This window comes from Dendropsophus ebraccatus, chromosome 4 (assembly GCF_027789765.1).
Source record: "Dendropsophus ebraccatus isolate aDenEbr1 chromosome 4, aDenEbr1.pat, whole genome shotgun sequence".
NCBI lineage: Eukaryota > Metazoa > Chordata > Amphibia > Anura > Hylidae > Dendropsophus > Dendropsophus ebraccatus.
The window spans coordinates 52,987,792-53,011,188 of NC_091457.1; the positions used below are offsets into that span (position 1 = coordinate 52,987,792).

General features: G+C 41.7%; 1 protein-coding gene across 1 annotated transcript in view; it reads left to right on the top strand.

Moving 5' to 3' along the window:
• The window catches only part of HIPK3 (homeodomain interacting protein kinase 3), a 72,033-nt gene extending 51,547 nt beyond the window's left edge, over positions 1-20,486 (top strand). Inside the window, exons 4-16 of the mRNA XM_069965791.1 lie at positions 1,511-1,630; positions 2,932-3,018; positions 6,149-6,333; positions 8,074-8,227; positions 11,382-11,505; positions 11,982-12,103; positions 13,592-13,719; positions 14,745-14,906; positions 15,017-15,310; positions 15,456-15,596; positions 16,369-16,604; positions 17,174-17,301; positions 18,341-20,486. Coding sequence (XP_069821892.1) covers positions 1,511-1,630; positions 2,932-3,018; positions 6,149-6,333; positions 8,074-8,227; positions 11,382-11,505; positions 11,982-12,103; positions 13,592-13,719; positions 14,745-14,906; positions 15,017-15,310; positions 15,456-15,596; positions 16,369-16,604; positions 17,174-17,301; positions 18,341-18,799 — 2,340 coding nt within the window. The 3' untranslated portion in view covers positions 18,800-20,486. The remainder of the gene's footprint in view (positions 1-1,510; positions 1,631-2,931; positions 3,019-6,148; positions 6,334-8,073; positions 8,228-11,381; positions 11,506-11,981; positions 12,104-13,591; positions 13,720-14,744; positions 14,907-15,016; positions 15,311-15,455; positions 15,597-16,368; positions 16,605-17,173; positions 17,302-18,340) is intronic.
• The last annotated feature ends 2,911 nt before the right edge of the window (positions 20,487-23,397 follow it).

The window sequence follows — 23,397 nt, forward strand, 5'->3', positions numbered from 1 at the left end:
CTCTGGGGCGATATTTTTTTTTTCTTCATATCAACTGGTGTCAGAAAGTTCTACAGATTTGTAATTTACTTCTCTTTAAAAATCTCAAGTCTTCCAGTACTTCTCAGCTGCTGTATGTCCTGCAGATAGTGGTATATCCATTCCAGTCTGACATAGTGTCCAGAACAGTAGCAAATTCCCATAGAAAACCTTTCCTGTTCTGGACAGTTCCTAACATGGACAGAGGTGGCAGCAGAGAGCACTGTGTCAGACTGGAAAGGATACACCACTTCCTGCAGGACATAAAGCAGCTGATAAATATTGGAAGACTTGGGAATTTTAAATAGAACTATATTACAAATCTGTACAACTTCCTGACACCAGTTGATTTGAAAGAGTACTCTTTTAAGGAAACTGGAAAAGTGATAAATGTGTGTATGACATCACCTAGTAATTTCCAGTCCTTCTAGAAGTGATGGCAGGTATTGGCTCTTCCTGCGTATAGATACTGAATGTCTGGTCATAGTGAGGGATAGCTTTTGTGTTAGTCAGTAGTGGATTCTATAGAAGTCTATTGTTGGTATTGATATTAGTTACCATATTACTTGTTAAGCCAGATGCATTGTAATGTACTAAAACAAAAAAAAAGAAAATTTCCAAAGGAAAGGTAAAGGTCCTACTGATACAGTAATGGGAGATTAATGCGGTCCTCTCCAGTCCTGAGCCTCAGACTATAAAGATGTAACTGTCACCTAGAATAATGGCGCACTGTGTGAAAAGCAGAAGTTGCTAATACATTTCCCCATCACCTATAGCTCAGAAGTACGCCTGACATTCTCACTTCCTTTATCACTGAAGGCTGAAGCCTTACCAACACTGGATGTTTTGTAATAAGTAGAGATGAGCGAACCTGGAGCATGCTCGAGTCCATCCGAACCCGAACTTTCAGCATTTGATTAGCGGTGGCTGCTGAAGTTGGATAAAGCCCTAAGGCTATGTGGATAACATGGATAAAGTCATTGGCTGTATCCATGTTTTCCAGACAACCTTAGAGCTTTATCCAAGTTCAGCAGCCACTGCTAATCAAATGCCGAACGTTCGGGTTCGGATGGACTCTAACCCGAACCCGGTTCGCTTATCTCTAGTAATAAAGCAATATAATGGGCTGTATATTAAACATGGGAGCAGAGGTGCTGACAGCCTAGTGGTAGATGTCAGATAGACGACAGACTGTCCTAATACACTTTGTGTCTGCTGAAAGAGGTCACTGCCAGGGGGAGTTGTTCCTTTCATGGCTTCATAATGGGCATTTATGGCCATTCTGACCCTTCTATATTTCTTTACTACAACATTTTTTCATATCTTTTGAGAACTACACTAGCCTACTTAGCTATAGCAACACAGAAATATTGTGCAGCTTGATGAACAACAGATGAATATTACTGGGGTTTTATTAAAAGCATTGGGACATTGTAATACTCTGGTTTGTAAGGAGAGCCACATGTTACATGACCAATTGTCTTTTGTTTAGATCCGATACATTTCCCAAACTCAAGGGTTGCCGGGAGAACATCTGTTAAATGTGGGTACAAAAACGTCCAGATTCTTCTGCTGTGATTCTGAAACCCAGTACCCCAGTTGGAGGTTAAAAGTAAGTAACATATTCAAGACAGGACTTTGAATGGAGTTGCAGGTTGCAAGCTTGACTGTCATTGTCCGTGTGGTTGCCGAAAATAGCCTAGTACTATTGTTTCTTATTGTCAAGAGTTTCCAAAAAGGAAAGACATTTTAAAGTGTACCTGTTAATTAAAAAAAACCCAAAAACCTTTGAATGTCGTAGAGACAAGTCGAAAGTTTTGATCGGTCACTGTCTGTGTGTTTAGATCAGGTCACTCGACTGCTCACTAGAACAAGCTGGGAAAAAGCGAGTTTGTAGAACTACTTTCCCCGCTTTCTGTGTGCTTTCTAGTTTTTAAAGTGGCAGTGTCCATTCAAGCATAATAGGCCTTCTTTTCCATCTCTTAAAATGTAACTGTCATTTTAAATATATTTTTGCAGAAATCTGTAACATATGCAAATAAAACCGATGGAGAGGGGAGGGGCTAAGAGGGATAAGTGAGCAGGAAGAGGAGACAAGCAGCCCTGCAGTTTGGAGACTCTCCGGACACACAAAACGCTCTATTCACAGTGTTGTGCAGGGCTGCCTTTTCTCCTCTCCGTGCTCACTCGACCCCCTCCCCTCTTCATAGATCGTAATGGACACAGAAATCCTGACTGCAGATGAAAACTCTTTTGCTTAATAAAACCTATTACAGAGTTTCCTAAAATCGCCTGTGCTATTAATACTTAATTATTAATTTTTGAAAAGTGACATTTAAATGACGGTTATGCTTTAAGGTAAAAACTAGTGATCACCAGAATGTGCCGTTTATTTATAATCCGTTAAGGTTTGAGCTCTGGGTCCTCAGCATAAAGAGAAAGAAGGGGCCTATGGCAGATTCACTACTGCAGGTACGTTACATCCTTTCTTTGCACTGCAGTGTCCATCCACCTGTTGTGCAGGGATGTGTAGCTGGTCCCTTTCACTTGAATGGAGCCATGCTGCATTTTCCCTGCATGGTGGTTGGTTGGGCACTGCTATGAAGCCCCTGCACTAGTAAATCTGCATTGATTCCCCTTCTTTCTCTGGGGGGGCCTTCTTTACTGGTTGTGAACATCCCTTTTATTCCGCTAATGTATACATTATGATGAGGTAGAGAGTAGAGTGGCCTAGATATGTTAATATTGGCACATGCAGTGTGCATATTCCAAACACGCGATTAGCTTAAAAGCAAAGCATTGATGTAAGATTAAAGAGACCAGTCAATGTCCCGACTGTTTATCAGAGCGCCGACTGCATAGCGTGACATCTTGTGAACTGTGTTTAATGTTTCTATCCTTTCTCAATAACAGACCTTGGAGGAACATGAAGCTGAAACAGGAATGAAGTCTAAGGAAGCCAGGAAGTATATTTTCAACAGTTTGGATGATATAGTGCATGTAAGTAGCTGGAGAATAAATAACCGGATGCATGGCAGGTGTTCCCAGAATGAGTGGTAGGAGCAGGTCTGCATCTGAACACAGAGGCAAAGAGGAACTAATGTGTTGCATTAGCATTCTCTGAATCTTTGGGTATATTATTTCCCCCCACACATACATGAACCATGCCTACTTGGTGATAGGCTGCGTTTATTCAAAATGTATAAAATAAATTGGTTTGTACGTCTTGGTATTGGTTCCGTACTTTTAAACCTTTTATGAAAAAAACTAGGGTAACAACAGGTGATGATGAATTGTCCCAATATGTTCCTGGCATAGTCACGTAATAAATGAGGTCAGAATCTGTGTCACAAGGAGCCGTCAATTAGTGTCTAAAAGGCCACAGCTTTGTACATATTGTAATGTGACCTACATCGGTTTCTTACACCTAACCAATGATGGTGTGTTTGTACCCACATATTGCAACATGCCGCCTCGTATCTTGCTTTATTACAAGTAGCTGCAGTTGTGTCTTTGCATGTGTCATTTCTCATTCTTTATACCTATAGTGCCGGCATATTAAGCTGTGGTACATTTATTCACGTTGTTTCTGCAGCTTATGGTTGAATGTCTATGTCTGACACATGTCGTGTTTCATGGGAAATCTTCTACCTGCCAGTATGTTTTTGGCCTGAAGGAGGAAACCCACACAAACAATGTACCCGATGTTTCTATTTGTAAACTCTGTGTGACATTTTGTGCAAAGTGTCTTCAAGTGTGTATTAACCTTGTGGTGACTTTTTTGAATCGGCCTGGTTTTCTTTTCTGAGATGCACACAAAGTAGGCGGCCTTTCTCTATTACATTTTATAGCCACATACATATATAGTTTTTTTTTTTTCCCTGTTTCCATCACCGACCGTGTTCTTTGTATATAGAGAGACTAGCTTTGCGCTTGTGCACTGGAGAATAATTTACTATGTGTTTGTGTCTTTCTCCACATCAATCAGCTATAAATGTTACTGTAAATTATTGTGGCGCCAAACAGCCATGCTCTACTTTAACCCTTTGAGGACCAGGCCCAAAATGACCCAGTGGACCGCGCAAATTTTGATCTTAGTGTTTTCGTTTTTACCTCCTCCCCTTCTAAGAGCTCCAGCACTCTCAGTTTTCTATCTACAGGCCATGTAAGTGCTTGTTTTTACAGGAATAGTTGTACTGTCTAATGGCGTCATTCATTCTACCATAACATGTATGATGGAATTCCAAATATATTATTTATGAAGATATAAATAGGTGAAATCGTAAATAAGAATGCAATATGGTAACGTTTGGGGGGTTCCTGTGTCTACGTAATGCACTATATGGTAACAGCGACATGACACTATTATTCTATAGGTCAGCCCGAACACAACCATATGCAGGTTACACAGATTCTCTAATGTTATATATGTATTTTTTTTATGAAATCCTTTTTTTTGGTAATTAAATATTAATAAAATGGGCCTATTATGACGGTTATAACGGTTTTATTTTTTCACCTACGGGGCTGTATGGGGTGTCATTTTTTCCGCCATGATCTCTAGATTTTATTAATACCATATTTGTGAAGATCGGACGTTTTGATCACTTTTTATTGATTTTTTTTAATATATAATGTAACATAAAATCGGTAATCTGCGCACTTTTTCCCCTCTTTTCGTGTACGCCGTTTACCGATCACAATGACGCTTGTTATATTTTAATCGGACAATTACGCACGCTACGGTATATTATATGTTTATCTATTTATTTATTTTTATATGTTTTATATAATGGGAAAGGGGGGTGATTTAGACTTTTATTGGGGGAGGGGTTTTGGGGTAGTGTAATAGTGTTTTGAACTTTTTTTTTTTTTTTACACTTTTGAAGTCCCTTTGGGGGACTTTTACATACAGTACTTTGATTTATACACTGATCATTGCTATGCCATAGGCATAGCATTGATCAGTGTTATCGGCGATCTGCTCATTGAGCCTGCCTGTGCAGGCTCAGTGTAGCAGATCGCCGATCGGACCGCACGGAGGCAGGTGAGAGACCTCCGGCAGTCCGTTTCAACGATCGGGACCCCCGCAGTCACACTGCGGTTGTCCCGATTGGTAAGTGACAATTTAAGGGGTTAATGACACGCGGAAGCGCGATCGCTGCAGCGTGTCATTACCGGTGAGGTCCCGGCTGCTGTTTGCAGCCGGCCCCCACCTGCTATGAAGCGCGCTCCGCTCCGGAGCACGCTTCATAGCGGGAGAAACACCCAGGACGTAAGGTTACGTCATGGGTCGTCTGGGGACAGACTTCCATGACGTAACCCTACGTCCAGGGTCGTCTAGGGGTTAAGATGTTGCAGGGGGCATAACAAACGTGGATAACAGGCCGATTGGTGTCTGCTGCTATCCTCTTTTTGAAAGCTTCCACTGATGGGCCACGTGGACAGGAGATGAGACTGCTTGGTGTAGACAGCATAGATCTGTCTAGATCTATGCCAAGCTGTCATTTCTTGTCCAAATGGTACGTCAGGGGAGATTTGAAGAGATGGTGGCACACACTGGGCAGTCTGGAAACCAGTAGCATTGGCGGGATGGGTAAAGCCCATATTACACGGGCCGATAAGGAGGACCCGTGAGATCATCACTCGCTTGCTTGCCTTCCCCGCCCGGGTTAGGGTGGGGGAGCCGCGGGAGGGGCTTTCTGGACAATCTTTAGCATAGGGGAAAGCGGTCTGCTGCTGCCGCTTTTATGTCACGGAGCGGCGGTTGGCATGTTGAAAGACATGCCTACGGTACGTGTGAAGCTACCCTAAAGATGATTGCCAATAGATAATACTGCTGCGGTGAAGGGGACCTCTCTGTCTGAAGCAAGTTTTAAGTAGATGGTACATGTCAAAGTAATATTACCATTATTCCAAGACCCACAATTTCTCGGTAGAACATTGCCTCAAACTGCCTCCTCATACTGCATCTTGGTGCCCAGATAAATGATGCCCACATACATGTGACCATCCACATGTCAATGGTTTTAATGTTATGCCTGATCATTATGTATGACTATGCATATATATAGAACTGTAATATTAGCAAGATAGGGGTTGTCTGACATTGTCCGCTCTTTGGTAACAGGTGAACATGGTGATGGATCTGGATGGTAGTGACTTAGTGGCGGAGAAAGCAGATCGGAGGGAATTTGTCAGCCTGTTGAAGAAAATGTTGATGATCGATGCTGATGCGAGAATTAGTCCGGCTGATACCCTGAGCCACTCCTTTGTTACCATGAAGCACCTCCTGGAATTTCCCCACAGCAACCAGTAAGTCACTAACCAGCACATCCGGCAGAGTATCTTTAGATTTTTGAGCTGCAGCGTAAATCCCAAAGAGGCCGGTATTGTCATTTATTGCTACACTGGACCCCGTCCAACAAACCATTTACTACTATAGAGGACGCTGAAGCACCGCAGCTGGTGAACAGCATGCTTTGTATAGTGGTAATGAGATTTCTCTCTAAATGTCTAATCTGCTGTCTTATAGAATTAAAATAGCCCTCTCACAGTCATCACACACAATAGGGATTTGTCCCACAGTGTTCAGAGTGTGTCAGAGATTTAGAGGGCAATAGGCTCAGAGGTTTAGGTATTCATCACGATGGTGGATACCTTGAAATGCCCGATCTGTTGCTTCAGCTCTTATACATGTACTTTTACGTTAACTTGTACATTTATTATACATGTATATTAAAGTGGCTACTTAACTTTTTAAATTGATGTCCTATCTTTAGAATAAGCTGCCAATATTAGATCAGTGAGGGTCTGACTTCTGACACCCTGCTGGCGAACTCTTAAAGGGGCCACAGTGTTTCGGCTAGAGAGTTAAGGGCCTGTATACATTGCCGTTCACAGCAACGTTCATTCCTGATAATTGAACCAGTTAAGGCCAGGTATCAGCTGATGAACAGAAAACACTGGCTTGTCAGCTGCAAAAATCATGGCTAATCAGCTGCGCATTGCCTGGTGGGATGATAAAAGTGAAGAGCTGTATGATCCAGCAGTTGTTTGTGCAGCTCTGCCTGCTTGGTGACTGAGCAATACAAGGCTTCCTATACACAAGCGATCTGCTAGATCACTACTAGTTTGTGGCATGCAACTTAATGGGCTCATAGGTGACGGCCATATTGTATCAGGGTGGCACATGGTTACAGCTTTCTATCTATCTGTAGAAACTGCAGCTGAGTGACACATATTGAACTTTGTCACTCGAGTCCTATTGATATCGAGCCATAGAGCCCAGTTTAATAAATGGTGTCATTAATATTGAATTTAGATCCACACCACTGATCTTTTGAGCTTCATATTTTTGCTATCATGGGTGTAGTCATATGATACCACAGAAGAAGAGTGCATGAGAGTAGTAGCTGCAGACTAGAAACAGTCATTGCTGCTTTAGCCAAATCTCCTCTCTTTATTCCATTACAGATCATTCTCCTCTGCTGTGACATAAAGCCAGAATTTCCATAATATGCCAGTTGGAGCATGGACCCCCAGATAGGACATGGAAAATATGACTGCAATGAAATATTTACTAGATTGTTGGCACATTGTAGCATTCTTAAATAGGTCAAAGCTGAACTATAGATAAAACCGGCAAGACAGATGGCAGCATTGAGATTTATTTCTTTTACGGCTATTGAATGTGCTGGAATACTAAAATATTACCTAATTCAGAGCAGTGAACTCCCCACATACTGCTGCTGTTGTCCATGGATGGATAGAACTGCCAATGTCATGTGAATGCATCCAAAAATGGAGAAATCTGCCTACTATGACATAGTTATTGGGTGAAAGGGACATTGCGAAACCCTGTACATAGCAACCATCACCCAGGTAGATTAATTTGTGCAAAGCTTACACATTGCTCTATACAGACACTGAACAAGCAGGGGGTACAGGCAGAACAGAGTGAAAAGCTATATTATGAGGAGCTGGTTGGCGTTTATATATGTCCTATTTATTATGACAACAAAATTAACATTTCAACAATTTTTTTTTTTCCAGCGTAAAATCGTGTTTCCATATCATGGATGTTTGCAAGTCTCGTCCCAACCTGTGTGATGCAGCTAACCGCAATAAAACGTCAGTCATGAGACCAGTTGCCTCAGCCAGTGCAGCTAACCTTTCCTCTGGGTTCACCAAAATTGGCAGGAGTCAGGTAAGTTGTCATTGGCTGCTGCAGTATTGGCACCATTCTTTATCAGCTCTGTGTTCCATATTACATCTATGTGGGTGTATTCTACACAATTTGCTGGCAGTGTTACATTCAGACCTGACCAAGAAATGTATGCCAGAGCTTGTTTCCTTGTAAAGGGGAGGATGTGACAATGCCTTAGTCTAGAGTGGTATCCCACTGACAGATTTCCTTTAGTAAAGTGAAACCATAGCTTGTTTTTCCTTGTTGGGCTCCGATGTCATTAACCATCTTGTAAACAACAGGGTTTTTCTCATGATCCCCACTTTGTCGGATGCATGAGTAGTGCGCCATCTAGTGACTGAATAGCACTTTGCATGTTCCTTTTAATGTGGTACCCAAGCAGAACCTTAGTGACGTCAATGGAGCTAAGCTCCAACACTATACACCAGTGCTTCCCAACCTTTTCCACCTCGGGGCACACTTTGGAAAAAAAAATTTCCTCGGGGCACCCCTACTAAATAATGTTCTACAAAATAAGAAAACAGTCATACAGTGACTCACAGGTGACGTCTTCTTTGATCTGAGGCGTCACTTTCCCTTTTCCTCTCCGTCCGGCCCAGACCTCCATGATGATTTCTTCCAGCTACTTTTCACCTCTGCAGAACCTGCAAGACAAACAATTTAGGCTCCGCACATTTCTAGCAACTTCCTATCCTTTCCCCCTCCTGTAGGCTTCCAAAGTAACTGCGCTGTTTGGTGTTATGTGCAGTAAAGCAAGTAGGAATGTGGCATGCCCCCTGTATGTAGGATCCCCCGCTTTGCCCCCATGAACTAATAATGTCCCCAGAGGTTCCCCCATGAACTAATAATGCCCCCAGAGGTGCCCCCATGAACTAATAATGCCCCCAGAGGTGCCCCCATGAACTAATAATGCCCCCAGAGGTGCCCCCATGAACTAATAATGCCCCCAGAGGTGCCCCCATATGCTAATAATGCCCCAGGGGTGGCCTCCATATACTAATAATGGCCCCAGAGGTGCCCCCATGGACTAATAATGCCCCCAGAGGTGCCCCCATGGACTAATAATGCCCCCAGAGGTGCCCCCATATACTAATAATGCCCCCAGAGGTGCCCCCATGAGCTAATAATGCCCCCAGAGGTGCCCCCATATACTAATAATGCCCCCAGAGGTGCCCCCATATACTAATAATGCCCCCAGAGGTGCCCCCTCTGCACTAATAATGCCCCAAGAGGTGCCCCCATAAGCTAATAATGCCCCCAGAGGTGCCCCCATATACTAAAAATGCCGCCAGAGGTGCCCCCATGAACTAAAAATGCCCCCAGAGGTGCCCCCATGAACTAATAATGCCCCCAGACGTGCCCCCATGAACTAATAATGCCCCCAGACGTGCCCCCATGAACTAATAATGCCCCCAGATGTGCCCCCATGAACTAATAATGCCCCCATGAACTAATAATGCCCCCAGACGTGCCCCCATGAACTAATAATGCCCCCAGACGTGCCCCCATGAACTAATAATGCCCCCAGACGTGCCCCCATGAACTAATAATGCCCCCAGAGGTGTCCCCATGAACTAATAATGCCCCCAGAGGTGTCCCCATGAACTAATAATGCCCCCAGAGGTGTCCCCATGAACTAATAATGCCCCCAGAGGTGCCCCCATGAGCTAATAATGCCCCCAGAGGTGCCCCCATGAGCTAATAATGCCCCCAGAGGTGCCGCCATGAGCTAATAATGCCCCCAGAGGTGCCCCCATGAGCTAATAATGCCCCCAGAGGTGCCGCCATGAGCTAATAATGCCCCCAGAGGTGCCGCCATATACTAATGATGCCCCCAGAGGTGCCGCCATATACTAATGATGCCCCCAGAGGTGCCCCCCTGCACTAATAATGCCCCCAGAGGTGCCCCCCTGCACTAATAATGCCCCCAGAGGTGCCCCCCTGCACTAATAATGCCCCCAGAGGTGCCCCCATATACTAATAATGCCCCCAGAGGTGCCCCCATATACTAATAATGCCCCCAGAGGTGCCCCCATATACTAATAATGCCCCCACAGGTGCCCCCATATACTAATAATGCCCCCACAGGTGCCCCTTAAAAAAAAAAACATCATACTCACCTAATCCGCGCTGTGGCTGCAGGCAGCAGCTCTCCTCCTCCTCTTCTGGCTCCATCTTGCGAGCCGCGGGGTCGGGACGTCCGGCAGGCGTGATGACGTCTCATCATCACGCCTGCCGGAGAGGTCACGTCCCGGCCTCCCATAGGCTGCTGGCATGAAATGCCGGCGGCCTATGGGAGTGAATATAGGAGCAGGATGCCGACACTTCCTGCTCCTATATTCTGCTCACTTTAAAGTGATTCGTGCATCCCGAGAAGCTGTGCGGCCGCAGCTTCTCGGGATGCTTAAAGTGACATCGCACATTTCCCACCGGGATCCCGCGGCACCCCTGGCGGGTTCTCCCGGCACGCCAGTGTGCCGCGGCACCCCGGTTGGGAAGCGCTGCTATACACAACCCATGGACATGTGGGGTGCTGTTTCAGGAAGATAACAATCATGTTTTTCTAATCATGTACAAACCCTTTAAGGAGTTAAGGCCCTATTCCACGGAACGATTACCGGCCGTATTTGACCGATAATCATCCTGTGGAATAAAAGGCAACGATCAGCTGTCATCGTTCATGTCGGTTGATCGTTGCAGTCGTTTGTTTTTCAACATGTCGAAAAACAAGCGACTTATATAGCAGCGATCTGCTGCCCTTGCTCTGTGGAAAAGGAGCAGCGGCAGCAGACGCTGCTATATGCTATGGGCTGCCGGGACGATCTAGTGATCACCCGGGTAGCCTCCCCGCGGCCCATCCCCCCACCTTCGGACTCACCTGCTCATTGCCGATGCGTGGAATAGCTGTGGCAGTGAGCTCCTACAGTCGGCCCGTGGAATAGCTGTGGCAGTGAGCTCCTACAGTCGGCCCGTGGAATAGGGCCTTAAGTTGTATTCTTTGATTACAGGCCTTAAAGAGATTGTCCCGGGTTAGATAATCATTGCTGCCTTCCTGAGCTCTGACCTACAGCTGCGACCCTTGTACTTGTTTACTGCAGACGCTATGTTATGTGCTTTGTATTTTATTGAGTAAAATGTATTTTTTGTATTTTAGGCTTTAACAACTTCGGGACACTCGGTTATACATCATGGGATTCCAGTGCAGGCAGGAACTGCTCCGTTTGGTTGTAATGATGCTTTTCAGCAGACCCTCATACTTTGCCCCCCAACCCTACAAGGTACATTATCAGCCGTTAAGATGTTGTAGTGACACGTAAAGATATATAGTGGTACATCAGAAGTTTGATTTCCTGAGGGTCCAGGTCCTGAGACCCCATCTTGTAGCTAGAAGATAGGGCCAGAAGTGCTCGGATGAGAATGCAGCATACAGATATGTAAAGTCTCATTAACTTTCTACAAATCTCTAGGCCTCTGGCTCTGCCCTACCCTTAAAGCACTTCTGCAATTTTCTTATAGCAAATCATGGGGTTCTCAGCACCTGTACACCAAGCAGTCAGATAGTATGAATTCGTTGACGTGTCAGACATTTTGTAAAAATAATAGATGCTCTACATTGACATAGTTATAGTTTATTAAGTGTATCCTTTGCAAGTTGGTGATTTTTATTTTTATTTGTATTTCATATTTCTTGTACACTTGTTTTATAGTTTAACTGACTTGTGTAATATTGAATAAATGATATTCATTTCCGCAGGAATCCCACCAAGTCATGGCAAACCCACAAGTTATTCCGTGAGAGTAGATAATGCTTTACCCCTAGTTACACAGGCTCCGGCCATGCAGCCCCTACAGATACGACCAGGTGTCCTGTCCCAGGTGAGTTTTTAATTTAAAAAGCATTTTAGATGAGACATAGAGCGTTCAATGTGAGATACCTTATACATACAGCAGACTGGAGATGGCTTTCCTACACACAGATATCTCCTTTCCTAACTCTTAACACTTTCCAGTTCTGCAGATAATCATCTTATGCAACTCAAGACTGAAGGGATCTGTGCAAGGAGTCTGATAAAACCCCCTTGGCAACCTATTTCAGCCTGAGGGTTTTTAGCTTTATGAATTGTATACCTTGTTTTTAGAGGCTGGCTGGTACACCTTATACTAAAGTCGCCCCTGCTGTTCGGCCAATTCCCTAAGGCCTCTTTTACATGTCATTTTATTCAGTTGTGAACAGAATGATAACCAATTCATTTCTATGGCCCCATCCATACACCCGCAGGACACCTCTATGAGTGTGGAAATTAGGCCTAAGGAGAATGGCAGTTTCCTTGACAGATGATGTTGGTGGAGAGAAGGGTCAGGTGTGTTGGAGGGATTAGCCAGCACCAGAGCGGTCTGGCTGCAACTTACCCCTCCCCATAGGGAAACATGAACCTTTGGCTGTGCAGAACATTCACGTGTATATGAGCGTTGGGAGAGGTTCAGCTGACAGTCATTGAAAATGTTTGGTCAGCTTAAGACTTGACACCAACATAAGCTTTTCAGCTTTGGGAAGTAGCAGCCCAGGACCTGAACACTCAAAATATTGGAAAGCTAAAGAATTATAAGAAATAAATGTAAAAACTGAAATGGAGAGGGAAACTGCTTTGACCTAGTGCCAGTCCCTACAAAACCCATCTCTTCACCCTCCATTTTAACACTTATTGAACAATTGTTAACATGTAAATGTAGACGGGATAGCTAGTGAATAACACTAAGGGTACTATTACACAAAGTGAATATCGGCCGTACTTGGCCGACTACCCTCCTTTCCGATAATCGTTTAGTGTAATAAGTCATGTTTTGAAACCTGGACTAAAATCCCAACAATAATAGTGACAGTCTGCTGGCATCCAGGCAGCCCCTCCCGCAGCTCCCTGCAACACCAACTCCCCCCCCCCCCCCTTCCCCCCTGTTACCAACTCGCTGTCTGTGTGTGTTATAGCAGACAGGGAGTGGGGAGCTCCTAATATTAGACTGTGTAATAGGGCCCTAAGATAAGGTAGCAGAAATGTATTTGCTAAATAGAAACTTCTGGCATCTCTCTAGTAATCAGAAGGTACAACTAATAAAAATCATTTTAGCACAGGGAGTAAGTATGGTGTGGAAAACCTCAGAGGCACATTGGGTTAGTGGAAACTATAACAATAAGTTTACAGATCCTTAAGAATCCTATAGGTTACCAGTCCTATTTGTGTTGTACAATATATTTTGTTAAATGTGTTTTATTTTGTATTTTTATTTTGCCTGGGCTCTCTTACTTGACCAGTAATGTTGTCCTTTTTTATGCTGCTTATACTTAAAGTATGTGTGTTACCCTTTCAGCATACATGGTCGAATGGAACACAACCAATTTTGGTACCCACCTGGCAACAGGTGACAACTATGGCGCCAACTACAACAACCCTGGCCTCTGATACCATGGCTGGACCACAGAGACTGGGAGACTGGGGGTGAGTTAAAACATGTACATGACTTTAGCAGTATACTTACTATGAATTAAACTACTAGTTTGTTGCTGGTGTGGTGCTGCCGGTTGTAGATATGTAGATATTTTTTATCATGTCTTCAGTGGATTCATCTACCCTTTTTTTAGGGACTGGTAGTCGATGGCTGGCCTGGTTGTGGAGTGGTTGGCTAACTTAAAAGGAACATTTTACCTGTGTAACATGCCTAGCCCACCATAGGGACAAACTTGTTGTTTCCAGCGGTCTGTCCCTGATGCTGCAGTGTAGTGTAGTTTAAATACGTATTCCAGTTTTGAGTCTGCTGTCACTGGCTCTGCCCACTCTGGGATGATTGACAGGCTTTTTCCTCTGCACAGTGTAAAGAACTTAGTTGATTTCAGCATGCATGTGTATGGGGAGTTTAGGAGGAATCGCTATTGACCGATTAAGCTTTCTAAGGTATAGGTGCCCTTACAACAGCTTAATCAGGGTTTTCTTTTGTTTATTGTTGAGTATCTTCAAGGCACAGTATAGGTGTTATTACACCAAGTGGTTATCAGCCAATAATTGCTTGGTATAATAGCTACTGTTAAAAGGCAACTAACTAGACATGCACAATGTCGCTGATCCTTGTCTTTCAACGTGTTGAAAAAATTGTGAATGATAACAATGATCTGCTTGCTGTCACCTCATTTAATAGGAGCAGCGGCAACATCTCCTATGGGCTCCCCAGACGATCAAAAGATCAGGGAGCCCCTCTCGTGGCTCTCCGCAGTCCCTCCACTCCAACCCGTCCTCTGTTGGCACATGTAATAGTGCTGGCAGCTAGCAGGAACAAGGAGCAAGCGAGCACTGATCTGACAGGTCAGCGGTCGCTTGCTCCTCACCATCATCCCGTGTAAGAGGGCCTTAAGCTGGTGGGGATACTTCAGCAGCTGGAGATTTGAATGATACAGTATCTAGCTGCCTACTACAACATCTAAGTTACAATTTTCAAGTATAATTTTTCTCTATTCCTTTATCTGTTTCAGGAAAGTCATTCAGCATGGAAACCATTACAGCTCCATGATTCTGCAGCCTCTCCTAACCAACCAAATGGCGCTGTCAGCCCCTCAGCCTATCAGTTTAGGCATTGCACATGTGGTGTGGCCTCAGCCTGCTGCTAATAAAAGGAATAAAATTTGTCAAAACAGGTATAGTCTCCATCCATATGAGGACAGCATGTGATCTCTTGTGATCTGTGTACCTTCTAATAACCTGAGCTTTTATTATTTGCTAATAACCTCTTGGTTCTGCTTTCTAGGAGTAACACAATACAGGACGCCAGTGTCCACAGTAAAGCACTTACCTCTCCAAAGATATTAAACAGCGTGAAGACCACAGAGTCTGAAAGTTGTGCATTACCACAGGACAATCAGAACTTGGAGGAGCATGAGGAAGAATCTTGTAAGACATCTGAAGAGCTGGTCCCAGATGTGTCAAGTCAACAAAGGCAAGAGATTGTCATAGCTGATTCCCCAAGCCCCACGGCGAGTGTCATTACCATTAGCAGTGACACGGATGAAGATGATTCAGCACAGACTCACTCACTGAGAAAGTAAGTATTTGTTTTTCAACATTGCTGAAATAAAAGATGCTATGGATTACCATTTTGTTTGTAAAGAACGGGAATACGTTTGCTCATCCCTGTTAGTCTAAGTTTATAGTCTGGTGGATTAAATGCTGCTTGTTTATTCATCTAGATGTAAAGGCAGCCTGGACTGTGAGGCCTGTCAAAGTACTCTGAATATTGATCGCGTCTGTTCCTTGAGTAGTCCAGACAGCACTCTGAGCACCAGCTCTTCAGGGCAATCCAGCCCTTCCCCCTGCAAAAGACCCAACAGGTAATCTTTTAACTCTGTATCCAGTCACATATAAATTACACATTTATATGGTGTTCCCTTAATTGTCAGATAATTCAATTTTTTTTGTGCTGCCATTTAAAGGGGTGTTCTGTGGAATAAATGTAAATAAAAAAAATAAATAATAATATATATATAATTTTACATTTTCTATGTTATTTTTTTTAAATCCTTTTATTAAGAAAAAAACTACATTTTTACATTGACTGGCAGAAGAAAAGGGGCAAAAACTAACCCTCTGCTGCTACCAGTGGATGCATTGGGAACTGCAGGGCTACACAAGCCCTGGTCCTGATACAGTTACATATTTCTAACACTGCTGCATGCAGCGTTTGCTATACTGAGCCTTCCATAATTTCTATTACAACGCATTTAATGGGCACACAAATGAATAATAATAATAATAATAATAATATTTATTTGTATAGCGCCAACAGATTCCGCAGCGCTTATTTAAATATATAAATACATTACAGGTTATATATTAAATTATACAATGAATAAATTACAATAACAAATGAACAGCAATTATTTTTGTAGCTCAGCCGTGCAATGGATTGAGGCTTAACAAATGAGCACCAATTGGCAAGATTGGCACTCCTTGTCTGTCTCCCATCGGTCCTTGGTAAAAGTTCCCTTAGTCTTTATAACAAGACAGTCTCCATAAAACTGAAGGGGAGACAAGTGCGGCATTCTTGACACTTCCTCTTTGTGTCTTGGGTTATTAAACTAACTTATGTCCTCGCTTTTGCAGTATGTCTGATGATGAGCCCGAGAGTGGCTGTGACACTGTGGATGGATCTCCAAGCTCTGATTCATCTGGCCATGACAGCCCATTTGTCAAAAGCAGCTTTGTAACGGATACCAACCAGAATGCAGAAAAACGGGTATCGGAGAAAGCTGAAAGTAAACCAGCAGTGTGCACATTAGTAGTCCCACCTATCAGGATTGAAAACCGCAAGTTCAATTACCATCGGGCTAATAACAAAGGTGAATATCTTCATCATGACCTCATATCAATTTAGTTAAAGATCTAATGTTACTATTAAGTATTGGGTAGAGCTGTGCATGTGGAGTCTGTACTATGGCACACTGTCCTTGTGACCCCGTACTATGGAACCGCTGGTAGTTTGTGTGCAGTATGTTTCTTCTGTACAGCACTTTATTACAGCGGCATTTAGTGTGAAGTACACATTAGAACCATATAAAGTTCTGCAGAGACTTAGGGCCCTCTTAGACTTCCTGTATACAGCTGTGTACGGCCGTAAACAATCGCTGATTGGCAAAGGTTGGTGCTCACTTTTCAGTACTCAAAATAATTGGCCCGTGTAAAAGGTGAATCTCTGTATCTCAGCCCTTAGACTTGGTATCTCTTTTTAAAGTAAGAATGTGTCCTTTCAGACCATAATTCTATTATCAATGGCAATAAAGCCACTGTGTGCCCCCCAGCTTTAGTAGACACATATAAAGAAGCTTTCTCAGCAAAATAATTATGTAAGAATTTGCATAGGCAGAAAACTGTTAGGGATTTGCAGATCTCACTGGCTTGTGTTCTTTAGATGCAGCTTGCCATCCCTTAATAAAAGGACGTTCAGCCCCAGGAAGAAAAAACCATCCCACAGGCCTTGGGAATCGCCAGCAAAAACTTACATCAGCATTCCAACAACAGCCTCTGAGCTTCAGTCAGGTAAGGTGGTCATATCTTATTAGGTATGTATGTTTGTATGTATGTATTGCATTAAAATCTCTTGTCTTACATCTGCAGAATGTTCTCATTATAGCCCATGGGTTAAAATTCATATGTGCTTGTACTCTGTTGTTGTACTTTCTTTGTTGGAAAATCAATAAAAAAATAATTCATAAATGTAGTTGTCAGATGGGTCTGCAGTTCTGTCTCTGGACGCTGCAAAATAACATGTTAAGAAACTAAATTTAAAAAAAAAAAAAAAAAAAAAAAAAGTTTTATTTTTCAATCTCCTATTACTCCACAGGTTTTCTTGGAAAGTAATTGATTCTGTTCATTGGCTGTGTCCAGTTTTGCAAATCGTTATTATTAATGGCCCAAACATAGATTAACAGTAACTACATTGAATTCACTTTGTGCAGATAAAGTCAGTGGACGTGTCTGTGATACATTCAGTATTTGCAGAATTGCTCCATTTTCATTTTGGATTTATTTGGACAATAGAAAAATGATTGTAGGTAAAGTTCAAAGAGAAGTAGAGCACAGCACTCACCATAAAGCTTCAATTCTTTATTGCAGGTTTTAGATAAACCTCACAGGGGAGGGCATACAGCAGCTACTACCAATGCGACAGCCATTTTATGACATAGCACTTCTTCTGTCCTTGGGACATGCCTTAGCCATAAGGCCGGGAAAACATTTATAAGGAGGGGCAAGACTTCTCTAAATTCTTTGTGCGCTATTTTTTTTCTATCTAAAGCCAGATACATGCTGCAGCAGATTTAATTAAAAATCTAGGCCAATTTCTGGCATAAATTATAGTGAAGAAAAGACTGGATTCCTTCAGCTCCCATAAAATCAGTCAAATTTTATTTCAGAAATTCATTAAAAAAACTCTGTCCAATGTAAAATCGGCATAGTTGTAAATTTTTGTACAGGCCTTGATAAATCTCCCCCAAAGCCTTCATTGTTCTTGCTGTCTGTTACCTGTGTGAAATCCTGTGTGAATTACAAATAACAAAATTATAACCCCTTTTGACAGATGCAACATTTTGGAACGGGACATCAAGAATGGAATGGAAACTATGGGCACAGGAGACAGCAGGCATTTATCGCACCTACTGTTGCCAGTCATCCTTTCACCCTTCAGCATGGAAGCCCAAATCACAGTGCTGTGCATGCTCATCTTGGTGGGCAGCCTGCCATCCTTTCTTATCCACCCTCTGCTCCACTGACCACAGCGGCTCCCGTGGCCCACCTCCTTGCGTCACCGTGTACCTCAAGACCGATTTTACAACATCCGGCTTACAATCTGTCTCATCCCAGCGGTATCGTTCATCAGGTTGCGGTGGGCATCAATCCCAGGCTTTTACCTTCACCCACCATCCACCAAACTCAATACAAACCAATATTCCCATCCCACTCATACATCGCTGCCTCCCCAGCCTATACAGGATTTCCGATGAGCCCTACGAAACTCAACCAGTATCCATACATGTGAGAACTCGAGAAACCTGCAAAGGAAGCTCAAAGATTCACTTGGTTTAAAGCGGAAGGAAAATGAAAAAACAAAAAGAAAAAAAACAAACAAACATACATGGCTTTTGATAATGAAAATAATCAGAAATAATTTGGCCATGGCACAAGAAAACAAATATTTTTTGAATCATGTAGACTTGGGTGCAATTTAAAACAATCTTGAGCTTTAAAAAAAAAAAAAGAAAAAGATAAAAATTCACTTTTAATGTGTTTTGCACATTTGGTATAAATTGTCTCTGGTCCTGTTCTCTTCTATAGTAACTCTTAGACAGGTGACTTACAGGAGCTGAAGTTCACTTTCTCTCCTGCTATTTTTTTATACAATTGCCTTCTAACTAGTGCAAGACACGTCTTTGGGAAGCCATTCAGCGTACAGGTTTAGCGCAACAAATGCACATAATGTCAGTAGTACGGTGTAAGTCGTGTACGTTGTTTCCGTTCTTGTATGTCTTGGTGTTTCAGTGTTGGGTCACATGGCTACTGAGTTGATGTTCACACTGCATGTGTCTTTTGCATGGGCAGAAGAAAAAAAAAAGTTGCCTAGACCTTGCTATTCAATGTTGTTGTCCTAATAATCCGCTGCATTGTATACTGTTCCCACACATAGTGCCTTAAATATTGAGGTTGTTAATGTTATTACTTAATATATTAATGTCAATTTCAGCACTTAAACTTCAGATCTGCTGATATATAAATATCTATTTTTTCGAATAACTTGAGTATATGCTCAACCTAGGGGTTTGTTCATTTGTTTTGTTTGGTCGTGTGCTATGATTTTAGGTTTAGGTGTTTTTAGTTACCAACAGAACAGCATGTATTTTTTTTTCTTATTTTTTAATCTGTGTTGCTGTAGATTTTAGTGTCTCTTATTTTTTTTTATTTTTTTTCATTTTGGGATGAAATAGATATTTAGCAAGCATCACATAGCTTGAATCGCTTTTGAAGATTTTTATTTCTTTCCTTCGATTTAACGCTGGCTGCACGTTTTTTCGGTAATCACACAGTCGACGGAAACTGCAATATTGTCTACTAAGTGGGTTTTTCACTTTTTATCGTCACTGCGTTTGTCCAATTTGGCTGGATTTTCTTTTCTAGTATCTATTTACCGGTGTAGTAAGGCATGGTCGAGTTTTACGGGAAAATTTACATTTTTGACCTTTTTCGGTCTTGGCTGAGGCTGCAGCATTTTGCTGGGCAATGTCTTGCAGGCGCTTCCAGCACTGAAGAGGTTAACACTACAGCACGTGATGGCGTTGGACAAACCGCACAGTATTCGATCTATCATATCAAGAAATATTTACTCTAGAAGTTTGATAAGATGTGAGGTTTTAACTTTTTTTTTTTTCGTGTGTGCAATTTTAGCTTTCATTTTATGCATGTGTCCGTTTTAAAGCCTCATTTACATTATATTATATTTTATTTTTTCCGAGTGGTGACTGCTTATTTAATACATTCCGTCAGGGACATGAAATCATGTGCATATTTCAAGATTTTTTTTTTCTTTTTAAATTTTACCAGTTGTTGCATTGTCCATATCAAGTTAATTTATCCAGCACCAAAGACTTTGGAAATCATCCATTTCTTAAGATGAAATGTTAAGAAAAAGAATAAAAAAAAACAGAAAAAAAAGATATATATATGAAATGGTAGCTACATTTTTTGCCTAGACCTAAATTATACTGTAGTATAGTGGTGGGCTTTAAGAAAAATGGTATTAAGACTAATGTTTTTAGCTTTCAGCAAGTAATAATTCTATCATTTATCTTGAATGTATAATAGATAAGCTGCTATATATAACAGACGCCACTTTTGATAGCTGTGAACTTTAGCTTCATATCCCGTTTATACATAGTCGCCTTACTTCTGTTTTTGAGTCTAATTCTATATGAAAGTGTAGTGGGTTTTTCTGATTATTATTATTATTATTTTGTATTACGATTTACTTTCATGTTTGGCGTGTCCTTTGTAACTACTGTATTGTAAATTATGGAATCCTAATGGGATATGTTATTTTTTTGGGGTGTGTGTTTATGCATCAGTATTTTATCTCCATAAATTTTAAGCTCATTACTGCATATAAGTGGGTGTATTAATGTAAGTTAATTTTTTTTTTAATGTTTTCATATTGCTGTTGTGTATACTTTTAAAGAAGAAAAAAAAATGATGTACCTTGCAGGCTCGATTTAACTTTTTATAATAGATTTTTTTTTCTTGAAATCAGATCTATATAAAGATAAATAAGCCAGTGACTGGAATCATGATATGTTATGGGCTGGAGGTAGTTTGGATGTTTTATAGCATTTATGTTGTGTAACACATTAACACCACTATATACAGCACTTGCCCAACTGTCCATAAGCTAGCATTGCTCTCCATCGACTCTGTTAACCCTTGCAGGTGTAACCTGGGAAAAAGGGGGATGTACAGACCTCCTCTAGCACTGGGTGGTGTTGACACAAGCAGTGTTTTATTTAATGAATGTTTCAACAAAAAATGTGCCTATAAGAAAATTTTATAAAACAGAGAAAATTTCTTTAAAAAAACAAACAAAAAAAGCAGTGTTACTGAGAAAATTCTAAAAAGCGGGAATATCCAGTTTTACTTTTTGATACTGGATGAGTTGATTCCTTGCAAAAAAGAAAAAAAAAATCTCACTATGCATAATGTACTTCACTATCAGATTCTGTTATTTCGGTACAGTTATAACCTTGTATGTATTATGACCTTATTGATATGGCTTACAGATGTTGCAAATATTGCGCGTCACGTCTCCCGGCATATCCCATGTTTCCCATAAATGAACAGTGCTGGAGCAAGTTATCTTAGAACCTGCATTGTGTTATTCCTCTGTTATTCTTCCTGGAAATGTATCAATCAAACTAGGGCTACATAGTGATTTTGACCTCGCAACATTAAAATTGCAGTGTCGTGCTGCTAAGTCACAATTAATAGAGAATGTGGTCAGGTTGCATGTTCCTCTGCTATTCCTCCTGGAAATGTATAAATAAAACTGGGGATGGAGCCACGCCGCGCCTTGAAGCATGTGACAATAAAATTGCAATGCTGAATGATAAATCACAGCCAATAATAGCGAATAGGGTAGCACTACAGCCTGCAAGTTAATAATACCATTCCCCTTGTATTGAGCCCCTACTAAGTAAATGCAGGGACTATTACCACCAAGTGGTCAGATTAGTAATATGTTTCCAGGAGGATTTACAGAGGAACTACACAATGCAAAGTTCTAAAAAGAACCACTCCCTTGCTGTTTCATAGGGATTGTGACACTTGGAGAGACCTGTCAGATTCTCTTTATTGCGGTTTTTACTGTTGGTACATCAGAAGACATTGAATCCCAATACCCTGTGGGTTTCTACATAATTTTAAGGGCTCCTGAACTATTCGCCTTAGATGACATAAGGATGCAGATTCTTATGTATATATTTTCATGCCTCCACTGATCTGAGATGCTGCTGCTGCTTTTCAGCATTGTATCTGTGGCACAGCGTCTTTTAGTGGGAGAGTTCCCCCCATAGAGTCTTGGTGAGAGATGGGTGTTCTTTTGTACCTTAGATTCTTGGCTAGCAATATTTTTACTTTGCGTACATGTGGAGTTTATTTTTTATTGAAGGTCTCTTTGGTGAACACCTTCATATTGAGCAAGTAAATAGCTGAGTTGTTGGTCCTCCTGCTCTACAAGATCTGTTGCTACCACTGGGGGACAGCTTGGATGGGCTTACTTTTCTGGTCAGAAAGTAAAGCATGATATTTCTTTCTTTCTTTCTTTCTTTCTTTCTTTCTTTCTTTCTTTCTTTCTTTCTTTCTTTCTTTCTTTCTTTCTTTCTTTCTTTCTTTCTTTCTTTCTTTCTTTCTTTCTTTCTTTCTTTCTTTCTTTCTTTCTTTCTTTCTTTCTTTCTTTCTTTCTTTCTTTCTTTTCATCTTGGCTTAACATGGCACAAGATGGCTAACTTGATGGCTAAAAAAATGAGTTATGAATACTCTGTCGGGAATAGTTTATGCTAAATGTGATCACCCAGTGGTTGTGATGTGAATTGCAGCCAGTTGAAAGTTTTGCTAGCATGTCACAATAATACATTAAATTCATCTTGTGAAAAATTGTGAAAAATTTTGAGAAAGATGTGGGGGGCGCATCTATAGTATCTATTTCTATCAGCAGTAATCCGGAGTGAGAGTCACTCTTGCAGCTGCTGCTGCATATGTTGTCCATTGACCAGCGGTAAGTTTGGGTAGATATATCTTGCTGCTTTACAAGTCAGAGGGAAGACAAGACTAATGTAGTTATTGGCTGTCAGAAATTACAATATTTGCAATATCTGTATTATAAATTATGCTTAAAAATTGAGGGGTTGGGGGGGGGGGGGTTAGGTACCAGGTCAGCTTTTTTACATGCAACACAATGGACAGTGGACCCCTACTTGCCATAGTCTGTAGTAAGGATATGTCAGGTTGCACTGTTGTTGGGAGTCTGCTGTGTTGGTCATCTGGTCGTCGACTACCATGTTTGGTCACAACGTGTTTATCTTGAGTCCACTGAGTGGT